This window comes from Bos taurus, chromosome 19 (assembly GCF_002263795.3).
Source record: "Bos taurus isolate L1 Dominette 01449 registration number 42190680 breed Hereford chromosome 19, ARS-UCD2.0, whole genome shotgun sequence".
NCBI lineage: Eukaryota > Metazoa > Chordata > Mammalia > Artiodactyla > Bovidae > Bos > Bos taurus.
Window position 1 is genome coordinate 61,456,872 of NC_037346.1, and position 26,694 is coordinate 61,483,565.

General features: G+C 47.0%; 1 protein-coding gene across 6 annotated transcripts in view; it reads left to right on the forward strand.

Annotated features, from left to right (window-relative positions):
- Positions 1-26,427, forward strand: part of ABCA6 (ATP binding cassette subfamily A member 6) — a 62,987-nt gene extending 36,560 nt beyond the window's left edge. For 5 of the 6 annotated variants that reach the window (XM_059878359.1, XM_024981107.2, XM_059878360.1 and 2 more), the window contains 19 exons: positions 425-558; positions 2,072-2,209; positions 5,031-5,138; positions 6,781-6,954; positions 7,182-7,295; positions 10,634-10,753; positions 12,708-12,785; positions 14,212-14,303; positions 15,857-15,974; positions 17,001-17,118; positions 18,669-18,760; positions 19,006-19,184; positions 19,974-20,049; positions 20,123-20,217; positions 21,392-21,511; positions 21,912-22,052; positions 24,082-24,161; positions 25,686-25,741; positions 25,874-26,427. In XM_059878359.1, the coding sequence (XP_059734342.1) occupies positions 425-558; positions 2,072-2,209; positions 5,031-5,138; positions 6,781-6,954; positions 7,182-7,295; positions 10,634-10,753; positions 12,708-12,785; positions 14,212-14,303; positions 15,857-15,974; positions 17,001-17,118; positions 18,669-18,760; positions 19,006-19,184; positions 19,974-20,049; positions 20,123-20,217; positions 21,392-21,511; positions 21,912-22,052; positions 24,082-24,161; positions 25,686-25,741; positions 25,874-25,975 (2,135 nt within the window). In that variant the 3' untranslated portion in view covers positions 25,976-26,427. Of the gene's footprint in view, positions 1-424; positions 559-2,071; positions 2,210-5,030; positions 5,139-6,780; positions 6,955-7,181; positions 7,296-10,633; positions 10,754-12,707; positions 12,786-14,211; positions 14,304-15,856; positions 15,975-17,000; positions 17,119-18,668; positions 18,761-19,005; positions 19,185-19,973; positions 20,050-20,122; positions 20,218-21,391; positions 21,512-21,911; positions 22,053-24,081; positions 24,162-25,685; positions 25,742-25,873 lie in introns of those variants that run through there. The other variant, XM_059878361.1, reaches the window with a different exon arrangement.
- The last annotated feature ends 267 nt before the right edge of the window (positions 26,428-26,694 follow it).

Sequence of the window (26,694 nt, forward strand, 5' to 3'; positions counted from 1 at the left end):
TTTCTGTACTCACAGAAGCACTCGGTTTTCAGGTCTCTGCATTACAGCAGCCTAACCCACGCCAGAAACTCTATACACGCCGACTGATAACGTGACAATGGCATTGTTAGACACTGTGCCCCTCCAACAAAATCTAGGAACGTTCTTTAAGACCGATTAGAACCCATGATCTTGTTACCCTAAATGATGGGCAGTTGGTTTTGCCTGACTGCTTATTTCAGGCTTCTTCGGTGGCTCAGTGGTAACAGAAGATAGTGGAATGGCTTCTCTTTCATGGGCCAGTGTTATTATTCTTTTGCTGCCCACAGAGACATGCCTTTACTCGGCATTCTACAAATCTTGACTGTGTGTGTGTGGTTTATTTTTAAAAATGGTCACACGTACTCTTGCTTTCTGTGGCCTTCTGTTCTGGATTTCATGCTAGAATCAAACATTGAAGATTTTATACAGTCACTGAAGCATCAAAATATAATTTTGGAGGTGGATGACTTTGAAAACAGAAATGGCACCGAAGATCCCTCTTACAATGGGGCCATCATCGTTTCTGGGAAACGAAAGGTATGCTTGCCGCTTGCCTCTTGTGTTTGCTTTTATGAAGAAAAGCTAAAGTGCTACATTTTAGCTGATTTAAACACTGTGAAAAGTCAACCCAGCTAGTATACAGTGACAACGCAGAAACACGTGGGGTTATCATTGAGTAAACTGTGACATTTAAATAAGTTGTTGTAACACATTTTTATCTTAAATTTTGAATTAGAAGATTTTTTACATTTGAAGGTACCTAGATGTCATTGCATTATTCAGACTCAATAAAATATTAGACCTTCTGAGTACCAACCCCTATAATTTTGAATTTAAAAAATCCCATTTAATGATGAACTACCCAAGTGATATTTTTATATATTGAGAAAATACATTAAATACTATAATAATCACATGAAACCTCTGGGAGGAAAGTGCTCTCAGTTTATTATTTAATATTTTAATATGTTTCAATTTGGGTAACAGAGTGCAAGTAATAGAGACCCTCTCACAGGAATAAGACTATTGAAAATACATCCCAATCTTCAGTAAAACTCTGAGTTTACATCCCAGTGGAAAGCTGGGGCCGGATTCCATGAAGCTGGCTGTTTCTTTCTTGCTACAAGGGAAATAAAGCAAAAGTCATTGAAGATGAATCACTAGACCTCCCGACAGCAGGCACTTGGGAAAATGCGTAATCTCTGTGCCGACTCTCGGGAACTCCGCTGCTTCTCAGCGGCTTTATTTGTTCCTGATCTCAGGTGTTTGCTGTGAACGATGGGTAACGTTGGACGATGCAGGAACACTTTTAGAATTCTGTGTGTCTCTGGCTGTGCTGGGCCTCCCCTGCTGTGCACAGGCTTTTCTCTGGGTGCAGCGAGTGGGGCTCCTCTCCAGACTCGGCTTCTCTTGCTGGGCCCACGGCTCTAGGCGCGTGAGCTCAGTAGCTGCGGTTCCCGGGCTCTGGAGCACAGGCGCTGTAGTTATGGGCTTAGTTGTTCCGTGGAATGTGGGATCTTCCCGGGCCAGAGATCGCACCTGTCTCCTGCATGGGCAGGCGGATTCTAAAGAATCCACTGAGCCACCAGAGAAGCCTGCGTGAGCATCTTTATAAACATGAAGAACATAAAGGTGGTCTCAGAGAGTGTGAAAACGCTTCATTGGCAGTGTAATCCCATGCTTACCTCCTACCCAGAAAATCAGGGTTCCTTTGCTTGCTGTCTGTAAGCTTAGTGTCCCCTTGTCGGGGCCACTGTTAAATCCTGGTCGATAAAACTTCCTCGTAAGCAAAATGAGAATGAATGATTTCAAATCAGTAATGCTGATAAAAATGCATATTGCCAGCTCTGCTATCTGCTCCACCAGAACCTAATGTACATGAACTCATTTAAGCCGTGTCCCAGCCCGTTCACTGCCCCCCCACAAAAGAGAAAGGTGACGCTCAGAAAGGCAGTTCACTCAGGCGGTCACACCAGCAGATGCGCCGCCAAGCTCTCTCCTCTTCAGCGACGTAGAGTCGTCACGTTGTCTGTCTTTGTCTCCTGGGAAGGACTATGGCTTCTCAGTCGTGTGCAACACCAAGCAGCTGCACTGCTTCCCTGTCCTCATGAGCGTCGTCAGCAACGTGCTGCTTCGGATGTTTAATCAAACACAGCGCATTCGGACCGAGAGAAGCTCATACCCTTTGGTAAGCGCTGGGTTTGCTCGTTTACCTTCTTGGGCTGTTGAGTAAGTGCTACAGGTCCTCTGGATTGTCAGTCCTAAAAACCACTTCGTCTTAATTTTTCAAACAGGCTATATTTAGCAACGTATGATTTTTCCTAAGTTATCACTAAAGGATTTGCATGAGGGGATATTTTTCAGTATTCTGTCATAGTCGCCTAAGGAATCTGCTGAAAAACTACAAGGTTGACTGCAGAAGTGTCTTGGAGACAGAGAGTGAGAGTGTGTGTGTGTGTGTGTGTGTGTGTGGGTGGGTGCGTACAACGGGTTGGAAGTTGGGAGCCCTGGTAACCAGCTTTAGAATCTTGTAAAGCCAGTATTGCTCGGTGGTGGACCTTTCATTGACTCCATGGGTAGCGGACTGACTGAAGTGAAGGAGAATCCGCTGGCTCTTGGGCCACCTTCCCTTCAGATCCATCCCTTCGCTCACCCATCATTGCTCTGCATCGCAAGGGTGTCTGATACCCAGAGCCACGTTCTCAGGGGTCTTTGTCAGCCGGCTCTAGCCTGGATTTAGACAGCAGGAAGCAGGGATCGGAGCCAGGAGGGCAGAAAGGTCGCACACCGTGGGCTTTGGTCACGTCACTTCCCCTGCACCTTCTAACCCGGAAGGGACAATGGCTTCCTTACCCTTGGCTCCTCCGCTCTCCCCACCTGCGTAATCTTTGCGTGATTGACTTCCCTCTGTTTTAAGTACTGAAGGTGGTGAAGACTTTCTGATTAGACCCCCACTGGTACCCTAGAGGATGTCCTGAAGCGGACCCTGACTATTCCAAACCAGGAGGTTGGGAGAGCAAGAAACGCAATTGGAGACAGAGCCATCAGAAGCATGAGCCCGATCTGTGACAGAGGGCTGAGCTCGGTCGGGGCCTTCACTGCCTTAGTGGTGCTGGGCGCACACGTGAGGTAGACGGGGGAGACTGAGCTGAGCTGAAGCTGCCGCTGGCTGTGAGAGCGGGGCGGTGGCCGGACAAGGGGGTCTGAAGGGACCCTGTCGACAGAGGGGCCGCTGGCTAGACTGGGGGCGCTGCAGCCCCTCTTGGTCATTGACTTTCCTCATTTTATTGCTTGTTTAGTCAGGATCAAAATGGACCGAGGCCCCAAGGTTATTCTCTTAGACATCCCCAGAGGGGCATACCTTTCTCCTTTCAGCCATTCTCAGAAAGACAGTGATGCATTCTCCCTGCTGAAACATTAGAATTTGTAGATGTAGCTTCCAAAGCCTGAAGGAAAGTTTGAGAATGATTTTGAGACAGGCTACTGCCCTGGCCTCCTGTAATTAATCCTGGAGGCAGCTCTGTACCTGTGTGTGCTAAGTCGCTCAGTCGTGTCTGACTCTTTGTGACCCCATGGACTGTGGCCCACCAGGCTCCTCTGTCCATGGGATTCTCCAGGCTAGAAGACTGGAATGGGCTGCTGTGCCCTCCTCCAGGGGATCTTCTGGACCCAGGGATCAAACCCAAATCTCTGACATCTCCTGCACTGGCAGGCAGGTTCTTTACCACTGCGCCACTTGGGAAGCCCGCCCCGAGCTTAAGGCCAGACTCGACACCGATTTGGGGGAAGTGAGTTCAAGTTTCTCTCTTTGACGGTGGGCCTAGTGCAGTGAGGTTTCCTTTCAAGTCTGTGCTTCAGAAGCTCCCAGTCAGCTACCAGTATCTTCACTTCTTCATCACTAGGTTTGCTGAGGAAGACGGTTGCTCAGGCCTGAATTATCTACTTCTCTCATCGTTCCTTAATTATTAGTTTTTGTATTGTGGTTTAAAAAAAGCCCCATAACGCAAAAACTTACCATCTAGTCATGTCTTAAAATGTCTTTATTTTTGATTGAAGGATAATTGCTTTACGGTATAGTGTTGGTGTCAACACGGACCAGCCATCGGCATACATAGACCCCTCCCTCCTGAAACACCCCGGCTCCCACCCCACCGCACCCCCGAGGCTGTCAGCTCTGTTTCAGCTCCCTGAGGCACACAGCAGATTCCACTGGCTGTCATTTCATCTAGGCGTTTTTAAGGGTACACTTCGGAAGTGTTCAGTATATTCACACTGTCGTGAGTCAGGTCTCCGGAACTCTTCTGTCTTGCAGAATTAGCACTTTATCTCCGCCAAACAAGACTCCCTGCTCCCCGCCGGCCGTGGCCCCTCCTGACCCCCGTTCTGTGGCTCTTTCTGGGAATCTGACTCCTGTCAGTGGATCACTTACCAGCACTCGTCTCTCGTGCCTGACTTCCTTCCCATTTCCCGACACCCCTCAGTTCACGCGTGTTGCAGCGTGTGACAGCACTTCCTCCTCTAAGGGTGAATGATTCTGCTCATGCATACCCGTTCATCTGTCTGAGGACTTGTGGCTGCTTATGTCCCTTGGCTCGTGTGAACAGCACTGCTATGAACAGTGCAGACAGGTCTCTGCTTTCAGTTCTTTTCAATACACACCCTGAAATGGTTCTGAGTCATTTTTCACTTGTCTTTTTTTTCCCTCGGAGTTGAAGCTTCACGTTGAGTGATCAGGAACTTCTACCCCTCCCCACCTCTGTGGGTGGAGATCGATGAACTAGATGTGCGTGTTTGATTTTTCAGTACTTCCAGAAGCACGTGCTTTTGTGAAGATGGGTATTTCTTTGCTTTTTACAAATGCTCACTGGTTTTAAGCACTTTACTATATGAATGTGGTTAATGAATTGTTTTGTTGAGGTGGCATCGACTTACAGCGTTACATCAAGGTTTTCTGGTGTGACACTGTGCTTCTGGTCGTGTGCCCCACCAAGTGCGTCCTCTGTCTGCAGGGCCACATGCTGCTCCGGACGAGGCTCCCCCAAGGCTCGTTCTTCTTGTTTTTCGTCACATGCAGCCTGTCTCCTTACATCGCCATGAACAGTGTCAGCGATTACAAAGTAAGAAGAGGGAGGAGGGAGGAAAAGCGCGGGGGCCTCAGCCATTCTGTGTTCAGTGCTGTGGGTGTTCTCACAGGAGAACAGTGTAATGTGTGTAACTCAGATAATACAGTTCGATATTCTTTCTGTCAAGTCAGAAAAGTTCAGAGAAGGCAATGGCACCCCACTCCAGTACTCTTGCCTGGAAAATCCCATAGACGGAGGAGCCTGGTAGGCTGCAGTCCGTGGGGTCACTAGGAGTTGGAAGCGACTGAGCGCCTTCACTTTCACTTTTCACTTTCACACATTGGAGAAGGACAAGGCAACTCGATCCAGCCTTCTTGCCTGGAGAATCCCAGGGACAGGGGAGCCTGGTGGGCTGCCATCTATGGGGTCGCACAGACTTCAGTCGAACACGACTGAAGTGACTTAGCAGCAGCAGCAGCAGAAAAGTTACTTCTAAGAACACAAAGTGCTTGTTACTTCAGAATGATACGAAGAGGGCAACAGTCTGGCAGGCACTCAGATTAACCTAAACCTTCAAAGGGGAATATGATAAAACTTTCAGCCACATTATTTCCTAACCACAGGGAAGAAACCATTGATACTGAAATTGAGGACCACAGTTAAGACTTTAATCCACTTGCCATTGTGCAGAATACAGTTTTTTGGTTGTATTTGTGTTGGGTCATGCCCATTATGGAGGGCATTATGGAGGGCAAGTCTCATCAGATTTAAACAAGTCATCTCTTACCATCTGAGTCAGTAATTATCCAGGAGCATAGTTATATAATGGAGAATTTACTGTTCTTCGGATGACAAAACAGCGTTTCTTTTGAAGGAGACTGATTCAGGCTTTGATCATTAGGAGGCTGCTGTTCTATTTATTCTTCAAACCTACCAGATAAAACAATTCTTACGTTTAAACGTCCACCGTGATGCACCTGGCTCTTTTGTCATTGGCCTCCTAAAAGCGGTGTACACGTAATTAAGATATTGAAAAAGTGAAAGTCACTCAGTCCTGTCTGACTCTTTGTGACCCCATGGACTATACAGTCCATGGAATTCTCTAGGCCAGAATACCGGAGTGGGAAGCCTTTCCCTTCTCCAAGGGATCTTCCCAACCCAGGGATCGAACCCAGGTCTCCCGCATTGCAGGTGGATTCTTTACCAGCTGAGGCACAAGAAATGCCCAAGAATACTGGAGTGGGTAGCCTATCCCTTCTCCAGCGAATCTTCCCAACCCAGGAATTTAACTGGGGTCTCCTGCATTGCAGGCAGATTCTTTACCAACTGAGCTATCAGGGAAGCAGATTAAAATATTAAAATATTAGACTTTTAAAAATTTTAGGGACTTCCCTAGTGGTCCAAGTGGTTAAGACTTCGCCTTCCAATGCATGGGGTGCAGGTTCGATATCTGGTCAGGAAGCTAAGATCCCGTGTGCCTGACAGCCAAAAAACCAAAATATGGAACAGAAGCAGTATTGTGACAAATTCAATAAAGTCTTCAAAGAATGGTCCACTTCAAGACACTTAAATCTTTCTAAAAATGTATTAGAATATTAGATTATATTTACCTTTGAAAATCACCTGATGTGTGTTTTATTTTTTTTTGTATTTGAATTCCAACTGAATCCATGTATCTGCTACGGTTTTCCATCAGAAGAGAACCAAGTCCCAGCTGTGGATCTCTGGCCTCTTCCCCTCTGCGTACTGGTGTGGGCAGGCGCTGGTGGATGTCAGCCTCTACAGTCTCATGCTCCTTGCCATGTATTTGATTTTCTACCTAGCAAACAGAGAGCACATTTATCTCACAAGCCGAATTGTATTTGCTTTGGTAAGTAACAATGGCACAGAGAGTATCTTTACACAGCAATTCCTGGTAAACTTTCACACTGATGCAGTTTCGTACAGTAGTGCCGTTTCCATTCTTGGTCTGTCACACACCCAAACAGAAACCACGCAGAGAGCATGTGTGACGAGAAGCTTCAGCAACGCTTGTAACCTCTCCCTCAGTTAATGTTTCATTTTCTTGACTTTGGTGTGTCTTTGTATTGTTTTCAGGTTGTCCTGACGCTTGGTTATGCGGCTTCACTTGTCTCCCTGATGTACGTGGTAGCATTTATTTTTCGTAAGAGGAGGAAAAATAGCGGCCTTTGGTCATTTTGCTTCTATGTAGTAAGTATTTACACAAACAGTTCTTTTTCAAACTTTCAGTGTAACATTAAACACAGTTGCGTTTGCCTTGAGCAGTGGGGACAATCAAGACCTTAAAATCACACCCTAGAAAGGGGAGCGAGTGTAACATGTTACAGAGTCAGTGATGTTCCTGGAGAATCCGTGTACGACCTTGACTTGAATTTACAGAGAAGGTTCGTGTGCTGTGCCTGCTAACTCGCTCCGTCCTGTCCGACTCTTGGTGACCTTGCTGTGGCCCGCCAGTCTCCTCTGTCCACAGGATTCTCCAGGCAGGAACACTGGAGCGGGTTGCCATTCCCTTCTTCCCTCTCCAGGGATGGAAACTGTCTCTCTCGCGTCTGCATTGGCAGGTGGGCTCCCAGTAGCACCACCTGGGAAGCCCCGGGGTCGCAGAAGAGTTGGACACGACTGAGCAACCGAGCTCGTAAGATCACCGAAAACTTGGGTGGAATGTTTATCAAAGCTCTGGGGTTGCCTGATCTTAGCATTTCAGGCGCCTTTTAGTGAATTCCTCAGCTGCTGGTGGAATGTCTGTCTTGCATACACAGCTCTCAGTTCTTGGAGTAGGAGTCTTGAAATCACAAGAGGAACCCAACCAAAGTCCACCTGCTAAGAAAATGCGCGTGATGTCATCCACTGATTTCTGTAAGAAGTTGGCAGCGAATTGTCCTGGTCAGCAGCTAGCTGTTGACTCACCCTTTCTCAGTGGACAGCGTTCTGATTTGGCATCTCTAGGTAGTATTGGGTTGGCCAAAAAGTTAAGATGTTATGGAAACACCCAAGCGAATCTTTCTGGCCAACCCAGTATTTCTCGGTATTCAGCTGGTAGTGTCTATAGAGATACTTTTATTTGGAGGACTGATTTTGAGATAGTCATGAAAATTTGGTGCACCAAAGTCTTTCCATTCGTACTTTGCCGTGAGAACTCTTTTTTTTCCCCCCGCCAACAGACTTAATAATACTGCACGATGTAAACCCAGAAGCCGGGTAAGCAGAGCAGATGTCGTCTGACTGACAGTTTATTTCTTTTTAGCCGGTACTCTTGGTTTGCATACGTCCAGAAAAGGTGGACAAAAAATTCGTGCACACACTTTGTGTTTTCTTGTCGTTTCGGCTGTGAATAAAGTCTCTTTCAGGGCTGATGTTCAAGCAATGTCAGGGTTATTGGCCAACAGGGCCTCTGATAGGTCTGCTCCTGTCAGAGTGAGTGAGGACCCAACTATTCTGGTGTGAGCAACCTCGGAGACACTCTTTGAGCTTACTGGTCTTCAGTCCTAAGTCATCAGCAGCCCGGAGTCGTGCTTCCTTTTTCTTTATGTCTTTGCCCACTCACTCTGTTGGCTCTCGAGCAGAAACCACTCCAGGCTGAGATTTAGTAAATGCTGCTGCTGCTAAGTCACTTAAGTTGTGTCCGACTCTGTGCGACCCCATAGACGGCAGCCCACCAGGCTCCCCCGTCCCTGGGATTCTCCAGGCAAGAACACTGGAGTGGGGTGACATCTCCTTCTCCAATGCAGGAAAGTGAAAAGTGAAAGTGAAGTCACTCAATTGTGTCCGACTTTCAGCGACTCCATGGATTGCAGCCCACCAGGCTCCTCCATCCATGGGGTTTTCCAGGCAAGAGTACTGGAATGGGGTGCCATTGCCTTCTCCATTTAGTAAATGTACTTCTAGACAAATGTCCGCTGCAGTGTGTCGAGGGAGAAGGCAGCCGCTGGGTTACCAGGCACTCCCCACTCACCCTGTCTGCACAGATCCGACAGCCTCTCAGATGAGGACTCACTCAGCATCTCCGGTAGAACCACGCCTCCCCCTCAGCTTTCGTTGCGGGAGCGGGCCAGGGAGGGGCTTTCCTCACGGATGAAGGCTCTGCAGTGATGCTTTCAGTCGGGAAAAACGAGAAAGAATTTTCTCAGCAGATTTCAAAGTGCGTCAACTCCCAACAGCAGATGACAGCGCTTCCAGAGCTCGAGACGTCAGACTCTGCCAGAGCGGAGCATCCGTGTGTCTCCACTTAGAGAGCAGAGACCCTCCCCTTGTCTCCCCCGCTCTCGCCCAGTTCTGTACATAGTAAAGCATGCAGGGCAGGTGAGGGCAGGCTTCCTCCAGCGCCTCATAGAAGCAGACTGGAGTCTGCACCGTCTTCCTGTGAATTCCTCCTGCAGAATTCCTCAGCGGCAAGTGAATAAACCAACAAACAAGGAAATTGGGCTTTGTTGTTTCTAAGGAGAGTCATGATGATACCAAGGCCTTTTCTCTTAGGTTTGTGGATTAATATGATGATTAAGACGTTCCCACTCTCGTGTGAATGAGTAAGCCTTAGCAAATAAAGAACCACAGCACAGAACTGAACTTTTGACACTGAAAAACTACATTTTTCAAACCAAAATGTATCTACAAATGATTGGAGATCTTTTTTCTACAAATGATTGGAGATCTTTTTTCCCCTTTATTGCCAATTAATTTTAAATTTATTAAGGATTAAAATAAGACAAAGCAGTATTGCAAAAACAAAGCAAATTTTGCAAACTAAAAATTTCTTTCTTCACAATATAAAAAAAACACCATAGTGTTACAGTGTCATACTTGTTTATGTACTTTCAGATTATTTTCCTCTTTCTTTGCATTTGTCAGTTTCTTTTTTTATACCACTGAAAAGTAACCACATATTTACGGACTATTGAGATGTCAGATTTGAAAAATAATGAAGATTATCTAGTATAATTCTCCTCATTTTATGGAGGGAGAAAATTAAGTATTCTGTTTTTGGATTTTTTTTCTTTGATGCTTTAATCCTTTATAATTTCTTTTTTTAAATTTTTTTTATTGAAGTGCAGTTCATCTGCAGTGTTGCGTTTAATTTCTGCTCTTCAGCAAAGTGACTGTGACACATGTACTTCCTTTCCCGTTGAGGTTGATTGCAGCATATTGACTGTAGCTCCCTGTGCTCTATAGCACGACCTTGTTTATCCGTCCTGGACATAACAGTTTGTATCTGCTAGTCAAGTAACCTATTTAAAGTCACACAAAAATTAGTGACAGACTCGGGATAAAACTGAGGTCTCAGTGAGTCTGTTTGAACAATTTAGCTCTCACCTTCGTCTCCAGATTTTCCCTCTAAGGATTTCCTGTTGGGAGCGGAAGGTCATACACTTTCTGATAACAAAATCTCCTCCCTTCCCTTCTCCCTTTGAAAGGAGTGTGCCTGCAACGAGGGGAAACTCCCATGTATTTGATCAGAACACCCGCATCTCACGTACTTCCTCTAATATCAGTGGACTGAGTGTGGCGCTAACATGCTTCCCCTTGCCTTGTAGGTCACGGTCATCGCATTTGGCATCATTGTGCTATTTGGCTCAGGCGTCCCTGTCCTGATACCTTGCATGGCTTTAGCTCCCTCAGCAACCTTGATTGGATTTATAGCTTTTTTGCAAGAGGTAAGAAATGTTATCAAATGTGCCGTTAATTTTGAATGTGCAGCCCATTAAAGTGCTTTGCCTAAATCTACGAAAACAGACAGCAGGCTGGTGTTTTCCTGGAGCTGAGGTGGGAAAGGAGTGGGTGTCTCTTTAGGGTGGTGGAAATGTTCCTAAGTTAATTGCGGTGATGCTCTTGCAGCTCTGCGAATTTACTAAAAATCTTTGAATCGCACACTTAAAATGAATGAATTTTATGGCATGAGAATTTAACCACAATAAAGCCATTTTGAAAGCTTTGCCAGGAATTCCCTGGCGGTTGGTAGTTAGGACTCAGGACTTTTGCAGTGGAGGGCCCAGGTTCAATCCCTGGTCAGAGAACTGACATCCCAAAAAGCATACCAGGCAGCCAAAAAATAAAAATAAAAGCTTCTGCACTTTACAAAATGTAAACATTGTCAAATGTATTTAAAACGAATGCCAGATGGAAACACATTGCCTGATTCCATGGTATTCATTATCCAGTGTGAGCGTATACTCACATACAGTAACACTTACTCATCGAGAAATAGAAGTAAACTGATGCTGAAGCGCCAGTACTTCGGCCACCTGATGTGAAGGTGGTCATTTCCAGCCTTTGGAAATGACCCTGACGCTGGGAAGGATTGAGGGCAGGAGGAGAAGGGGACAACAGAGGATGAGATGGTTGGATGGCATCACTGACTCGATGGACGTGAGTTTGGGTAAACTCCAGGAGTTGGTGATGGACAGGGAGGTCTGGCGTGCTGAAGTCCATGGGGTTGCAAAGAGTCGGACACAACTGAGCGACTGAATACCAGACAGCAACAACTCTGCTGTGCGCTGCCCCGGCAGTTAAGGCGCCACATGAACACCAGACAGTAACAACTGTGCTGTGTGCTGTCCCAGACACAACTGAGCGACTGAACACCAGACAGTAACAACTGTGCTGTGCGCTGCCCCGGCAGTCGAGGCGCCACAGCAAGCAGGGCAGCACTGGTCTTCCTTTCACACTCAGTGGGGACAAAGACAGAGCACCCCAGCCAGTCAGCGCCAGGGCCCCGAGGTTGCCAAGGAGACGGCGAGGGGCAAGGGGAAGGTTCCGAGCCCAGCTGGGTCCCTGGGGAGCCCGAGGACCCTGCTGGGTCCTGAACAGTGGGCGGGGGCGGGCAGGGGAAGCCAAGGCCGGGATGCAGGCGAGGGTGCACAGGGCACTGAGGAGGCAGGGGCACTTCATGCAGAAGAGCTGGACGGCGAGGCGCGCAGAAAGCTCGGCCAGGAGCACACCGTCTTCCAGGAGGTGGTGGCTTAAAGGGAGTCGGAGGGCTCCCCTGACCCCATGTGCTCCCAGGGACCGGGGAAGTCGGCTGCAAAATGTCCTTTCCCTTCACTGGCAGTGCCTGGAATTCCCTACTGCAAACTCATTCCTTCATGCAAAGCGTTTCTCTCCTGAGATGTAAGTCGCCCTGTGAGGCGAAATATACCAACCCACGTGTGTCACACATGGTTGGGAAGGAATGAGTGGTTTCTGAACATGTTGCTGATGAAGAAAGAATCACAGGATGGGACTAATTATTGTGGTGGAAACAGTCGCCCCTGGGACCCAGGACGGCTCCTGGGGCCATTTAGGGCAAAGAAGGTGGAGCCCTAGAATCATTCACACTGTAGACCCCTCTGTCTGTTATGCTTGAGTAGACGGTCAGCAAACATTAAACCAAAATAGCAAGGAAAAATAGAAGAGATGGACAGACTTAGGTCACCTCCTTGGAGAGGCAGGCAGGGCTGGGTAGGGGTCCTCTCTTTTCTCTGTGGGGAATTGCTTGTCACCAGGGCACAAAGGGGGAATCAAACTTAATGAGGGAAATCTCCATATGTAAAATTCCGTGTTAATTAAATGCAAATAAGAACGCTGATGAATTTCCAATGAGCCTTTTTTTTTTTTTTTTGGTCTTTGCAGAGAATCCATCGATACTGGATAAAATATCAAGAGGCAAATTACGACCTGAGTGCAGCTGACTTTCTAGTGTGCCTAATAGTAAGACAGCTTTTCTACCTCATTGCCTACTTTTTTGGGGGGTTATCATTTACTGTAGTAAATCTTTGGTCTTGTCTGAAGTGGGCTACTTTGAAAGTGTTTTTAATATAGTCTTACTCCAGTACTCTTGCCTGGAAAATCCCATGGACGGAGGAGCCTGGTAGGCTGCAGTCCATGGGGTCACTAAGAGTTGGGAACGACTGAGTGACTTCACTTTCACTTTTCACTTTCATGCATTGGAGAAGGAAATGGCAACCCACTCCAGTGTTCTTGCCTGGAGAATCCCAGGGACAGAGGAGCCTGGTGGGCAGCTGTCTATGGGGTCGCACAGAGTCAGACACGACTAAAGCGACTTAGCAGCAGCAGCAGAGAAAGCAATTACATTCAGATATGATTCTACGTTCTAGTTACTTCTTATATGCATGAATAGACTGTGTAAATCTAGGATGCAGTATAAAATTAGATTTTCTTATTTATCCTATCTACTGCGCCCTCCAAATTTGGGAATTTGTAAAGAAACCCATGCAATACAACTTAAATCCTGTGCAATTAGAGATAAACAAAGCAAAAGTTAAAAAAAAATGAGAAGGGAAAGTGATTATACTGGTGTATATGGGCTGAAGAAAATTAGTGTCTTTGCATATATGGCAGTACTTTTCTAGGCATAGATCAAAAATAGTAGTCCTTGCCCTCATGGGGCTTAAATTCTGGTGGAAGGAGGCAGATAATAAACTAAATAAATAACATGCTGTGTGAGATGGATGGACTTTAAAAATAAAAACCTGCAGGAGGCAAGGAAGCGAGCTGTGGGGACATCACGGGGAGGAATATTCCCAGAGCAGGGAGAAAAGTGACCCTGGCTTGATCCAGGGTCAGGCAGGTGGCCAGGTGGTTGGGGCAGGGTAGCCACAGGGGAGAGTGAAGGTCACAGAGAGAACCGAGCTGAGTGTGGGTGAGCAGAGTGGGTGGCTTGGTGATCCTGGGTCATGTCCAGGACTTTTATCTTCCTTGTGAGAGCCAGCAGCCAGCGGAGTTTTCAGGGAAGTGCTGTGATCTGATCTATGCTCAAAATACAGCTCCCGTTGCTCTGTTGAGAGTAGATGTTTGGGGCAAGGGAAGAAGAGAGACCCACAGCCAGGGGCTGCGGTGTTACTGTCAGTGATTACGGCCCGGCAGGGTGAGGAGCAGCCCTAGGTTCTGGGTAACTTTGAAAAGAGAAGCAGGTCACACGTGCTGCCAGACCAGATGTAGGTTGTACAACAGGAAGAAAGACAGGAGGCGGGTTCCCCGAGTTGGATTGTTACTATAGAACTGATCTGTATGAATGCTTCATGACTGTTTTATCTGAAGACAAAAGACCCAAACTACGATTCAGATGTTTCTGATGTGAACTCATCCCTCCATGTAACTGTTTCTTTGCTCCTAGCCTTACTTCCAGGCTTTGCTCTTCATGTTTGTCCTGCGATGCCTAGAAGCAAAATGTGGAAAGAAAATAATGCAAAAGGATCCTGTTTTCAGGTTGGGATAAAAGTTAATTTCATACTTAATATTGCATTTTAATATTCCTAGGGAGTGGCTGCACCCCAACCTCTTAATGCTGATTTGTATTAACAGTATAAATAGCGTGGTCAGCAGATTTCTGGCTGAACTGCCAGGAAATGGGATACCCAGGCAGAGGCTTCCTTTGTAGCTCAGTTGGTGAAAGAATCTTCCTGCAACGCAGGAGACCTGGGTTCGATCCCTGGGTCAGGAAGAATTCCTGGAGAAAGAAACAGCAACCCACTCCAGTATTCTTGCCTGGAGAATCCCAAAGGACAGAGGAGCCTGGCGGGCTACAGTCAGTGGGGTGGCAAGAGTCGGACACGACTTAGTGACTAAATCACCCCCACCAGGCAGAGTTCTGCCATTAATTAGCTGAAGGGAGCTTTCAAGCTCTCAAAAATTTAATGAGAACTCAAATACTTGTTTGACTTAGTATGAATAGAATGCTAGATTTCTAACTAAAAAAGAAAGATATTCTATAAGCAAGAAAGGTTTACTGTATAGCACAGGGACCTGTGGTCAATATCTTATAATAAGTAACAAGGGAAAACAATCTGAAAAATAATATCCGTATGTACGTGTAACTGAACCACCTCCTGTGCACCTGAACCATTGTAAGCCAACTGTACTTCAGTAAAATATGTATACTAAGAAAAGCATTTTAGTGAGAACTCAGGCACGCCCTTTCCCACTCAAGAGGATCACGCGTGCCTGACCAGAGCGATAGGATGGAGTTGGTTTGGCAGCACGACTCAAGTGTTTTAGCAGGGGGAGACTCTAGTAAGGGTCAACAGTCAGGAATCCTGGAGTGGGCGGGTTGCCATTTCCTCCTCCAGGAGTCTTCACCCAGGGATCGAACCCAGGTCTCTGGCACTGCAGGCAGATCCTGAGCCACCAGGGAAGCTCCAAACAGGGAAGGGTACCAGGCAGATCCTGGGCGTGAGTAACACGGGCTCAGAGTCAGCAGAGAAGAACGCAGGGGACCATACGGGCTCAGCGTCAGCGGAGAAGAACACAGGACCTGATTCTTAAAGTAGCGGCAGTACTTGCTGAGAAGTTTGAAAGGGTCAGAGACACTCAGGAGAACAGCAGCAGCACAAGAAGGGGACTCGGCTGCAGGGGTGGGCGTTCCTGGCAAAAGAAGACTCACCGTTCACAGTCGGCCTCATCACCAGTGTGCTGAAAGGACCGTGGTGAAATCACAGAGAAGCTGGGTTTTTTTTAGCTTTTCACTTTGCATTATGGTGTAGCCGACCACAATGCCATAGTTTCAGGTGAGCAGCAAAGCGACTCCCCCCAGCACGTACCTGTATCCGCTCCCCCTCAAGCCCCCCGCCCATCCAGGCTGCCGCATGATGCGGAGCTCCTTGTGCCTGCAGTAGGAGCTTGCTGGTTACCTGTTTTAAGTATAGCTGGGTGTTCAAGTCTATGGCAGGGAGTGGAAGGGATAGTTAGAGAAGCTGATGTTTGATATATCTTTGACACCTAGCAAAAAAACCCACATGCTGTGTGTTTCATCTTTTCTGTAGAATTTCCCCCCAAAGCAGAGACGCTCGTTCAAATGCAGAAGAACCTATAGGTGAAGACGAAGATGTTCAAGCAGAAAGAATAAGAACAGCCACCGCCCTGAACACATCAATAGAGGAGGTAGGGATGCAAGTGTCAAAATGGGTGTTAATGGAATGCTCAGGAACTCAGGAATCGAGGTTGATGTGCTGGGTTTTGTTTAGAAAGTCTGGAGTTGGGTGTGTGTGCGCGCTCAGTGGTGTCTGACTGTGACCCCATGGACTGCAGCCCGCCAGGCTCCTCTGTCCCTGGGATTCTCCAGGCAAGAACACTGGATCGGGCTGCCATTTCCTCCTCCAGGGGCTCTTCCCGACCCAGGGACTGAACCCGCATCGCATGCGTCGCTTGCATGTCCTGCACTGCAGGTGGGTTCTTTACCACGGAACCACCTGGGAAACCGTGCATTTAAGCAGTTCCTAAACATGCAGGCACTTCTTTCGAAGTCCTTCATGCTCAAAGAAGAATGCAAATCACACTGGTTTCATCTTGTTTGTTTGAGAAAAACGGCCTTAGATATATAGAGCTGCAATTTCAAACCCCCAGTCTCATGAGTCAAAGAATTTACGTGAGATTTGTTATAGAATGTCGGGTAGAGATTAAGATTTTAAGGATTACTCTTTGATTTTGATGTGGGAGGTGTTCACATGAGTCTAGATATTTCTGTTACTGGAAGACAAGAAGCCAGCCTGAAATGATGCTGTTTACTCAGTCCATTTATTTTTTGTTTGTCTCATAGATAAGTTTATTTGTGTTGTAGTTTAGATTGCACGTGTAAGTGATCTCATATGATATCTGTCTGTATCTTTCTGACTTAACTTCACTTAGTGTGATCATTTCTAGGTTCATCCATGTTGCTGCAAATGACCTGATTTCACTCTTTTTATGACTGAGTAACACATATATATTCTTTATTCATTCATCTGCTTTTAGCAAGAAGTATTGTCAACATCCACCAGCATGTTACATCTGAGACAAGCAATGTGGATTGCCCTTGACGCAAATATGGATTGGTTCATGATGGGGGGCAAGAGAGGTTCCAGGAGGCAGAGCATAGAAATGAAAAGTGACTGCTGCTTAAGAGGAAAATCACTCTGTTCTCTGTTCCAGAAACCAGTCATAATTGCTAGCTGTCTTCACAAAGAGTATGCAGGCCAGAAGAAACGGTGCTTTTCAAGAAGGAGGAAGAAGACCGCAGTGCGAAATGTCTCCTTCTGTGTTAAAAAAGGTCTGGAACAGTCACTGCTTAAATTTGTCATTATTTTTAGAAATACCCACTGAACATCGAGGTTATCAACACCGTTGTACTCGCTGAAGCATTCATTCACTCATTCAACATATGTTTTTTTGAGTGTGCCAGGGGCTGTTTAAGAATCAGGAAATATAATTATGAAACAAATAGACAAATGCATGACCTCATAGCTTTTACATCCCCGGAGGGGTCAGTAAACAGAAATGACTTATCAAGAGAGGTTTCAGATGTCACACTGGCCGGTTCTGTGGGGAACATTCAAATCTGTGAAATGACCTGAGTGACTCGGGGCCACATTCACTTAGGGTTGGAGTCTGAAAGCCTCAGTTGCTCAGTCGTGTCTGACTCTTTGTGACCCCATGGACTGTGGCCCACCAGGCTCCTCTGTCCATGGATTCTCCAGGCAAGAATACTGGAGAGGGTTGCCATTCCCTTCTCCAGGGGATCCTCCCAACACGTGGATTGAACCCAGGTCTCATGCACTGCAGGTGGATTCTTTAGTGGGAAGCTTAGGGTTAGGGAAGACTTTTCTTGAGCAGAGACAGTTAAGCCAAAATCCAGGCGATAGCAGGCTTCAAGTTGGTGTAGTGGTAAAGAACCCACCTGCCAATACAGGAGACATAAGAGACTTGGATTCAGTCCCTGGGTCAGGAAGATTCTCCTGGAGGAGGGCATGGCAACCCACTCCAATATTCTTGCCTGGAAAAACCCATGGACAGAGGAGCCTGGCAGGCTGCAGTCCCTGGGGTCACAGAGAGTCAGACACGACTGAAGCAACTTGGCACAGCTCAGCACTAGGCGATAAGAAGGTACCAGCAATGTTAGCGTGCAGAGATAAGAGCATCCCAGATGGAGGAAACAGCGAGGGTTCAGACCCAGGCATGCCTTTGGAGTGGGTGAGGCGCTCAGAGAGGCCAGCAGATGCTCTGTGAACGGAAGGGATGCTCTCAGAGGCAAGCAGGGCCCACGGGGTCCAGTGTGAACCACAGCAGAGTTTAGATTTCAGGCCAGTTGAGCAGAATGCCTCCAGTGGGTTTTTGTCACCATTTAATTGATACTTTGAAAAATGTTTCACCCTGGCTATTATTTGTCCATGAATTTGGGTAGTGGACAAGTTAAGAGGCTTTCATATCATCGTACCATCTCCGATGAAAGATGATAATGACTCAGGCACAGGTGGTGGAGTTTGCGACGGAGGAAAGGCGCCTGACTCCCGGGTTTAGGAATTGCTTAGGTCCTCAGCAGGCCAGCCGTCTGCCCTATAAAAAATTATGGGCACCTTTTCCCACTGGAAGAGTAATCTGAAAAAAGACCCAAGTATGGACAGCAAATGTCAGTCTCTAAGCTTTTTTTCCAAAATGTTTTATATAATTATAGGGGCTAAAGCACATGTTTTGGCAACACAAATTACATATATAAATTTCAAAATGGCAATGGAGATGAACATGTATCTCAGAAAGTTGCTGAAGAAGCAGATCTATGTTATTGTTTTACTTCAATACTGATGGCGGGTGCCTCTCTTTCAGGAGAAATTTTGGGGTTGCTGGGACCTAATGGCGCTGGTAAAAGTTCATCTGTTAGAATGATATCTGGGATGATGACGCCAACAGCTGGAGAGGTAGCGCAAATGAAGATGAGGTTTCCGTTCCCCAAATAGACGTGCTATAGTAGAGGTGATGTCCTTGTGAGGCTGTACTGTGAGTAGTTTAAGTAGTTTTCTGTAATAAATATACAGGGTAACTGCTGTAATATTTCTTCCATGTTCAAAAACTCGAGGCATTCATTAGTCACAAGTCAGTTTCTTGAGGAATCACGTGGCTGAAGACGGGCTTGCACGTTTCTGAAACCAGCACACTTTCTCAGGTGGAGCTGACGGGGTACGGTTCGGATCCGGATCAGCAGGGGGACATCAGCATCCGGTTCCTGGGCTACTGTCCCCAGGAGAACGTGCTGTGGCCCAGCCTGACCACGCGCGAGCATCTGGAGGTGTTTGCTGCCGTGAAAGGGCTGCGGCGAGCGGACGCCCACATGGCCATCTCACGGTAATGTGCGCCCATGAGGCTCCTCTGTGCTGTCGCTGACAAGGAGTGGGGAGTAGGGGGACATCTCCATCTTCCGGGAGCAGCAGGGGTTGAGTGGGGATGGGGGCCAGGGGCCAAACCCTGCACCCCCGGCCGGGGGACCTTTAAAAGTTAACAGCGTAGAATAGCTGTCAGCGTCCAGTGATACAGAGGGCACCACTTACACGTAATCTAAACTGGGGCACAGACGAACTTACCGAAGAAACAGGAGCAGATGCACAGGACAGACGTGTGTTTCCCCGGGAGCCCGAGATGGGGAGGGATGGCGAGAGAGTCTGGGCTTGGCGGTGCAAGCTCTCACACATAGAATGATGAGTAGCAGAGTCCTACTGTGCAGCACGGGGAACTCTGTTCAGTATCCTGGCTTAGACCAGAGGGAAAAGAACGGGAAAAGGAATGTGACAGGCATAGCTGATTCACTTCGCTGTACGGCAGAAATTAATGCAACATTGTAAACCAGCTACACTTCAACAGAATAAATTGAAAAAATGTTAAGTGAATGAATAATCGTCTATTTCATGAGAATTCAGGTTAGTTTTACAATTTTTTATGAGATGTAAATCTTTCATGTTCAGAGTAGATTTTTAAATTTTTTTTTAATTGGGGGAGAATTGCTCTGCAGCGTTGCGTCGACGGTCAGTTCTGAGAGTGATGGTCCGAGGAGGACCCCAGGGCCGTCACCCCTGCGTCTGGTCGTCCTTCTCCCCACGTCCTCTCCTGATCTCGCCGTCTGGCCCTGTTTCCCACCAGGCTGGTGGACGCCTTCAGGCTGCACGAACAGCTGGACGTTCCCGTGCAGAAGTTATCGGGAGGGGCCGCCAGAAAGGTGCGTGTGTCCCGCGGGCTTCCTCCGTGGGTGGCGGGCGGCGGCAGGAACAGCCCGTGTCTCTGCCTTGCAGCTGTGTTTTGTGCTGAGCCTCCTGGGAGACCCACCCATCCTGCTTCTGGATGAGCCGTCCACAGGCTTGGACCCCGCGGAGCAGAAGCAGCTGTGGTGAGCAGCCCCCGCAGGGCCAGGAGGAGGGGCCTTCCGTGAAAGGAGCGTTTTTAAGCTGACCTTGGAGAAGCAGATCCACTGACCCGCTAGCTGAGCGGAGACAACTCACAGTACCAGGGAAACCAGTGTTTAACGAGTAGATTCTCTCAGAGGCTTCCCTGGTGGCTCAGCAGTAAAGAACCCGCCTGCTGATGTAGGAGACAGGGGTTCGGTCCCTGGGTCGGGAAGATCCCCTGGAGGAGGGCACGATAACCCACTGCAGTATTCTTGCCTGGAGAATCCATGGACAGAGGAGCCTGGCGGGCTGCAGTCCGTGTGGTTGCAATGAGTCGGACACGACCTAGCAACTGAGCAGGAGTCGGACACGACCTAGCAACTGAGCAGCACATCCCCTCATAGGGCACCAGCTTCAAGCGGCGTTCGAGTGGAGTTAGAGAACCTCTCAGGATCTTGCTGGTGTTTTAGGTCTTGCGATTTGGAATGTAGATTAATTTTGCCAGTTATTGAGATGTCTGTAACTTTTTCCTTAGAAACTGTTAGCTTGCTAATACATTTTCCTCCTTTGCTTCGACCCCCGTCCTCCGCTGCCTTTACCTAACCTGTTAAATTTGTTGATATAGATTTTCATTTAATAGTTTTTAAATTCTTCTTATGTTCCTATCGAGGACTTTATATTTGGAGTTATAAAATCCTCCAACCCACTTTCATATTTGTGTCTGTCCAGTATTTTCCCAACTTTTTAAAAGAACTTTGTTATGGAAATTTTATACAAATGGAAAGAGAATCATCTATGACTCTAGTAAGCCAAATGTTCTCCATGTAAGGCCAATCTTTCTTCGTCTTTGCCTCTACCCACTTCCTTTTGCTGCTTTCCAATTATTTTGAAGCAAATACTAGGCAGCATATCCTTCGTTTATAAACATTTCGATTAACTTCTGCTAAAGAAATGAAATTTTCTTTCTTTTAACTTAACCAGAATGCCATTAACACACCTAAAAACACCTAAAAACTTTTACCAAAACCTTCTAAGTAATCACATTTTCCTGTTTGTTTTTTTAAATTTAGGATTTAAATATGATTGATGAATTGTATTTTATCCATAAAATTTCCCTTCCGTCTCTCTTTTTTCTCACCCTTTTAAAATACGGCGTTACTGTTGGGGCTCCTTCAGGCAGACGGTCCAGAGAGCCGTTAGAAACACGGCGAGGGGCGCCCTGCTGACCACCCACTCCATGGCCGAGGCGGAGGCCGTGTGCGACCGCGTGGCCATCATGGTGTCCGGGAGGCTGAGGTGGGTGCCGGCCAAGCCTGCCCTGGAATTCTAAACGAGACTTGCTGTGAAAGGGCTAAGCTTCCCAGTGGCTCAGCGGTAAAGAATCCGAGATGCAGGTTGGATCCCTGGTTCTGGACCATCCCCTGGAGAAGGAAATGGCAACCTGCTCCAGTATTCTTGCCTGGAGAATCCCATGAACAGAGGAGCCTGGCGGACTACAGTCCCTGGGCTCACGAAGACCTGGACACAACTTAGCAACTAACACAGCAACGACATGAAAAGGGCAAAACCACTGTAACCAGCTGACACTCTTCCCCCCTCCCTCAGGGACCCCTTTCCCTACATCTGAAATTTAAGAATAACAGGACAAAATCCCAGGGGTGAGATTTTCCCAGCGTGTCTTCCTTCTTGTTCGCAGATGCATCGGCTCCATCCAACACCTGAAAAACAGCCTCGGCAAGGATTACATTCTGGAACTGAAACTGAAGGAGGCTTCCCAGGGGATGTCGGTCCACACGGAGGTCCTGAGGCTGTTCCCTCGGGCGGCCCCGCAGGAAAGGTGAAGCCACTCTTGGTTGTGGAGGAGCAGGTTGGCTTTTTCCATCCGCAGTTCCTTCTCTGCTCTGCAAGCACTTCAGGGCGATTAGACTTCAGCATCAAGGGAGGGACCTCAGAAACAGATTTAAGTCTTCCCGATCATAGGAGATTTGTGAGAGTCCCCAGGAAGATGTGTCCCCCCAGGGAGGCCTGGGGATACCGGCCTGGGCCTCCGCGGCCACCCAAGGCTGGTCCCCAGGTCTGGAGCGGGACTTGGAAAAACCGGAGAGGAAGTTCTGATGACCTGAATCTGCACAGAAGCACAGCCAGCCTGGGACACCTTCCCCAGTCTTCCCTGTAAATATTTAAAAGACGTAAATATTTACCATTTTAAAGATGCAAGTGTTTAGAGTGAACCAGCCCCATCGGAAACAGCAATTGGGACCATCAAAGCGTGTGCCTTTAGTGGGGTTTTCCTGCCTCACAATGAAGAACGGAAGGGAGTGTGTCTGTGAGCATAGAGGCAGAGGGGTGTGGTTTTTTAAGGGGAGGGCAGGGAGCTGGAGCAGGAGCTGAATTTGAAATTCCTTGTGGGGAGAAGCCATGGAAGAAGCAGGTGTAACACCCAGTACAAAGTAACAGAATTATCTAGCTGGGTGCAGGGACACGGACTCAGTCCCATTCCCAGACCCTCAAGCCACGGCTTTGATGTAGATGGAGAGGCAGGAGAGCCAAGCTGGGTGGAGACCAGGGTCTGAGCGGCTTCGGGGCAGCCGGGGGCTTCACAATCTGTCGAGAACGAGCCATGCGTGGGGCCTGAGGTCTCAGCAGAGGTGGGACAAGGGGACCGGGGCAGAAATCAGCCCCAGCACTTTCTCTCCTTCAAGCTGGGTCAACTGCAGGTTGGCACAAGCCATCGGGCTGCCTCCCTCTACAAGGATTGCTGCTGCAGCTGCGGACCTCCAACGCCCCTGAGAGCGTTCCGGGGGGAGGGCAGGCATGAGGCGTCTGTGCCCCTGGGAAACAGCTCCGGGCCTCAGATGGTTAGATGTTCTCAGGAGCCCATTTTACGAGCCCAACTCTTGCACCCCCCACATCTAGAAAAGCACCAACCTCCTTCATGGCGACGATGGCTCCTCATGGTCAGTAGCAACTGTCACGAGACCAGCAGAATCCTCGGCAAAGAAACACGTGCCCAATTACACATACCCCCCTCCACCAGAATCACCTCCATACTGGCCTTGCCCCGCGGCCTCTTGGGAGCAGTGTCTCAGCGATCTCAGGCGCTGTCTCTCAGGCTACAGTCCTCATTCTGCCCCAAATCAAACAACTCACAACTCTCACGTTGTGCTTTTTTTTTTTTTAAGTGTAAAGCCGTCTCAATCCCTCACTGTTATGACCCTCACTCTCAACCATGTCTCTTGCCTTCGCTTTCTGGTTACAGGGATGAAATGTTGGGATTAGTTCTAAATTATTCAAACTCATCAGAGGGATTCATTCAGAATGCCTATGTTCCATGAGAAATAGGTTTGAATAAACTAAACTGAGCGTTGTGTTGCTCAGTTGCTAAACGGTGTCTGACTCTTTGAAACCCCGTGGGCTGCAGCAAGCCAGACTCCCCTGTCCTTCAGTATTTCCTGGAGCTTGCTCAAATTCGTGTCCATCGAGTCGGTGATGCCATCCAACCATCTCATCCTCTGTCGCCCTCTTGTCCTGCCCTCCGTCTTTCCCAGCATCAGGGTCTTTTCCAATGAGTCAGCTCTTTGCGTCAGATGGCTGAAGTATTAGAGCATAAATGTGATTAGACTGGATCATTTCCAGGAGAATTATCTCCAACTGCCAGCCAACAAAGCCACTGCAAGAAATATCTATTGAAATTTATCTTATTGTTTCATATTGAAGCCAAATGTTAGTTTGTATTCATTTTATCTGTTAATAAATTTTTTAAAATAATAAAATATATTTACTAACTTTTAACATCAGCATTTATTTTGATGGTCTTTTTCCCCCTTGAAACTCAAGATGAAGTGTGACCGTGTCTCTGTCTCCAGGTACTCCTCGTCCTCGGCTTACAGGCTGCCTGTGCAGGACGTTCAGCCCCTCTCTCAGGCCTTTCACAAGTTAGAGACAGGTAAGCGTGGCCATTTTTAAATAAAACCTTTGAAGAATTAGTTCTTACCTTAATTATGTTCATTTTTCAATTGATGTACAGCTGATTTACACTATTTGTTTCAGGCATACAAAGTAGTGGTTCAAAGTTTTTGTAGATTATACTCCATTTAAAATTAGTATAAAATGCTGGCTGTATTCCCTGTGCTGTACAGTACATCCTTGTAGTTTTTACTTTATGTGAGATACATATATACACAGCACACGTTCTTTATCCATTCGTCTGTAGATGGGCACTTAGTTGGCTTCCAAATGTTAGCTATTGTAGACAACGCTATTTTTGAACATTGGAGTATGTGAACCTTCTTGAATTGGTGTTTTCATTTTCTTTAGCTGTATATCCAGGAGTGGGATTTCTAGATCACAGAGTAGTTCTATTTTTAGAACAAGCTGCAAGCTAGGAGACGTTGGTAAAGCTACATAACCCCTGTGTGTCTAGATGGCTCGTCTCTAAGTGAAAGGTGGTGTCAGTGGCCACTTGGCAGGATTACTTAGAGGACTGAGTAACCTCATCTGGAAGAGCCTAGAACAGTGCCCGACTCCTCATGTCTGAGACGGAAGAGCTCTCCGGCTTGCTTTCTTGCTCTTTCTAACACACCAGACACAGCCGCCTGCCCCTGCACAGGGCTGCACACTCTGATCCTTCTTCCCGGAATTCTGCTTCTTAAATGTCCAGGCTGTTCCTCACTTCTCTTAGGTTTATGCTCAATTATCACCTTATTACTGTGACCTTCCTTAAAACCATCCTGGAAACATCTCTTATTTGCTAGATGTATCTTTTCTCCAGAGGAGCTACAGTTAACTTTATTACACGTGTAAGTGCTTCTTTAGAACGCAGACGGCATGAAGGCAGAGGTTTAGGCTTTGCCTGATCTCTCCTGCTCCGTCCCTGGCACCCAGGGGTGGCTCATGCATAGAGGATCCTGAGTGTGTAAACGGTGAACCGTGCACCCGTGAGTATGTGTGGAGTGCATCTGATGGCCGGTCTCACGCAGATTTTCTGGTGGGGAGGCCCAGTAGAGAGACGGGCCTGGAGAGGAACTGGCTGTAGCACAGTGATGCAGGACTTTGAGATCTTTTTAAAGGGAATGAGATGGAATTGCAACCTTCCTCTGTGTAAGAATGTATCGCTGAGTTCCTCAGTCCCTCAAGGAACTTAGCTGTCTCCCCAAGATACACGTACTAATAGATTGGCTATGAAGTTTGTTTGAGTTTTTCCATAAGATGTTATGAAAGAACTTTGTGGCCAACCCAGTAATAAACCATATTATCAGTAAGTAATGTGAGGAAATTCTAATGTCAAGATGAGTTTAATATGCGTTTATACCGATACTATGACTTCTCACTTCATTCTTTCACCAAACATTTGTTCATTCCGTTCTGTGTTCCATTTATACTCATTACTGGCACTTTTATTTTAGGTGACTTAGATGGTTGGTAATAAATAAATTGTAAACATCTACTACCAGTCTATTTTTTCTTTCAGTGAAACGTAACTTTAACCTGGAAGAATACAGCCTCTCTCAGTGCACCTTGGGAAAGGTGAGTCATCCCGTGTGGTCTGGCGTCCTTCCTGTAAATTTCACGCAAAAGTCCCGTGTATATTGCCTGTTTCTTTTGAGGCCAATCAACAGCTTGCTTATTGTTTTTCCTTCTTCTTTGCCTCCCATTCAGGTGTTCTTAGAACTTTCTAAGGAGCAGGAGCTGGGAAATGTCGATGAAGAGGTTAATACAACCATGAGGTGGAAACTCCTCTGCCATTCAGAGGGCCCTTGAAGCCTCCAGCTTGATCATTCTCTGTTGATATTATTTAAGCTCATGTCATATGTAACAATTAGCAGTATATATAATTTTAAAACAACTTCCCAGTTGGTGCTAGTGGTAAAGAACTCACCTGCCAATGCAAGAGACACAAGAGACGCGGATTCAATCCCTGGGTCAGGAAGATCTCCTGGAGGAGGGCACGGCAACCCACCCCAGTGTTCTTGCCTGGAGAATCCCACGGACAGGGGAGCCTGCTGAATAGCACAGGGAACCGGTACTCAGGGCTCTGTGGTGACCTAAATGGGAAGGAAATCCAAAAAGAGGAGTTGTATGTATATGTATAACTAACTCTCTTTGCTGTACCATGGAGACTCTCACAACATTGTAAAGCAACTATACTTCGATAAAAATGAATAACAAAGACACAGATTTTATAAACAAAAAATAAAATAAATTTAAAATTGTGTAGTGGAAAGGTTGTTTATGTGTGGTGTGAAACAGATTGCTTCCAATTTCAAGATGGTAGTTAGGCAAAAGGTAAGACAGGGAAAATATATCTCAAAAACCTAGTAAACTTCCAGTAAAAAAAATTGACTAGAAGGCAGGCCATATTTGACCCATGTATTAGCTGAAAATTTCCTAGAGCTTAAAAACAGATACAAGTTCTTTGACTTTTTTTTAATGGAAGTATAGTTGATACATGGGGCTTCTCTGATAGCTCAGTTGGTAAA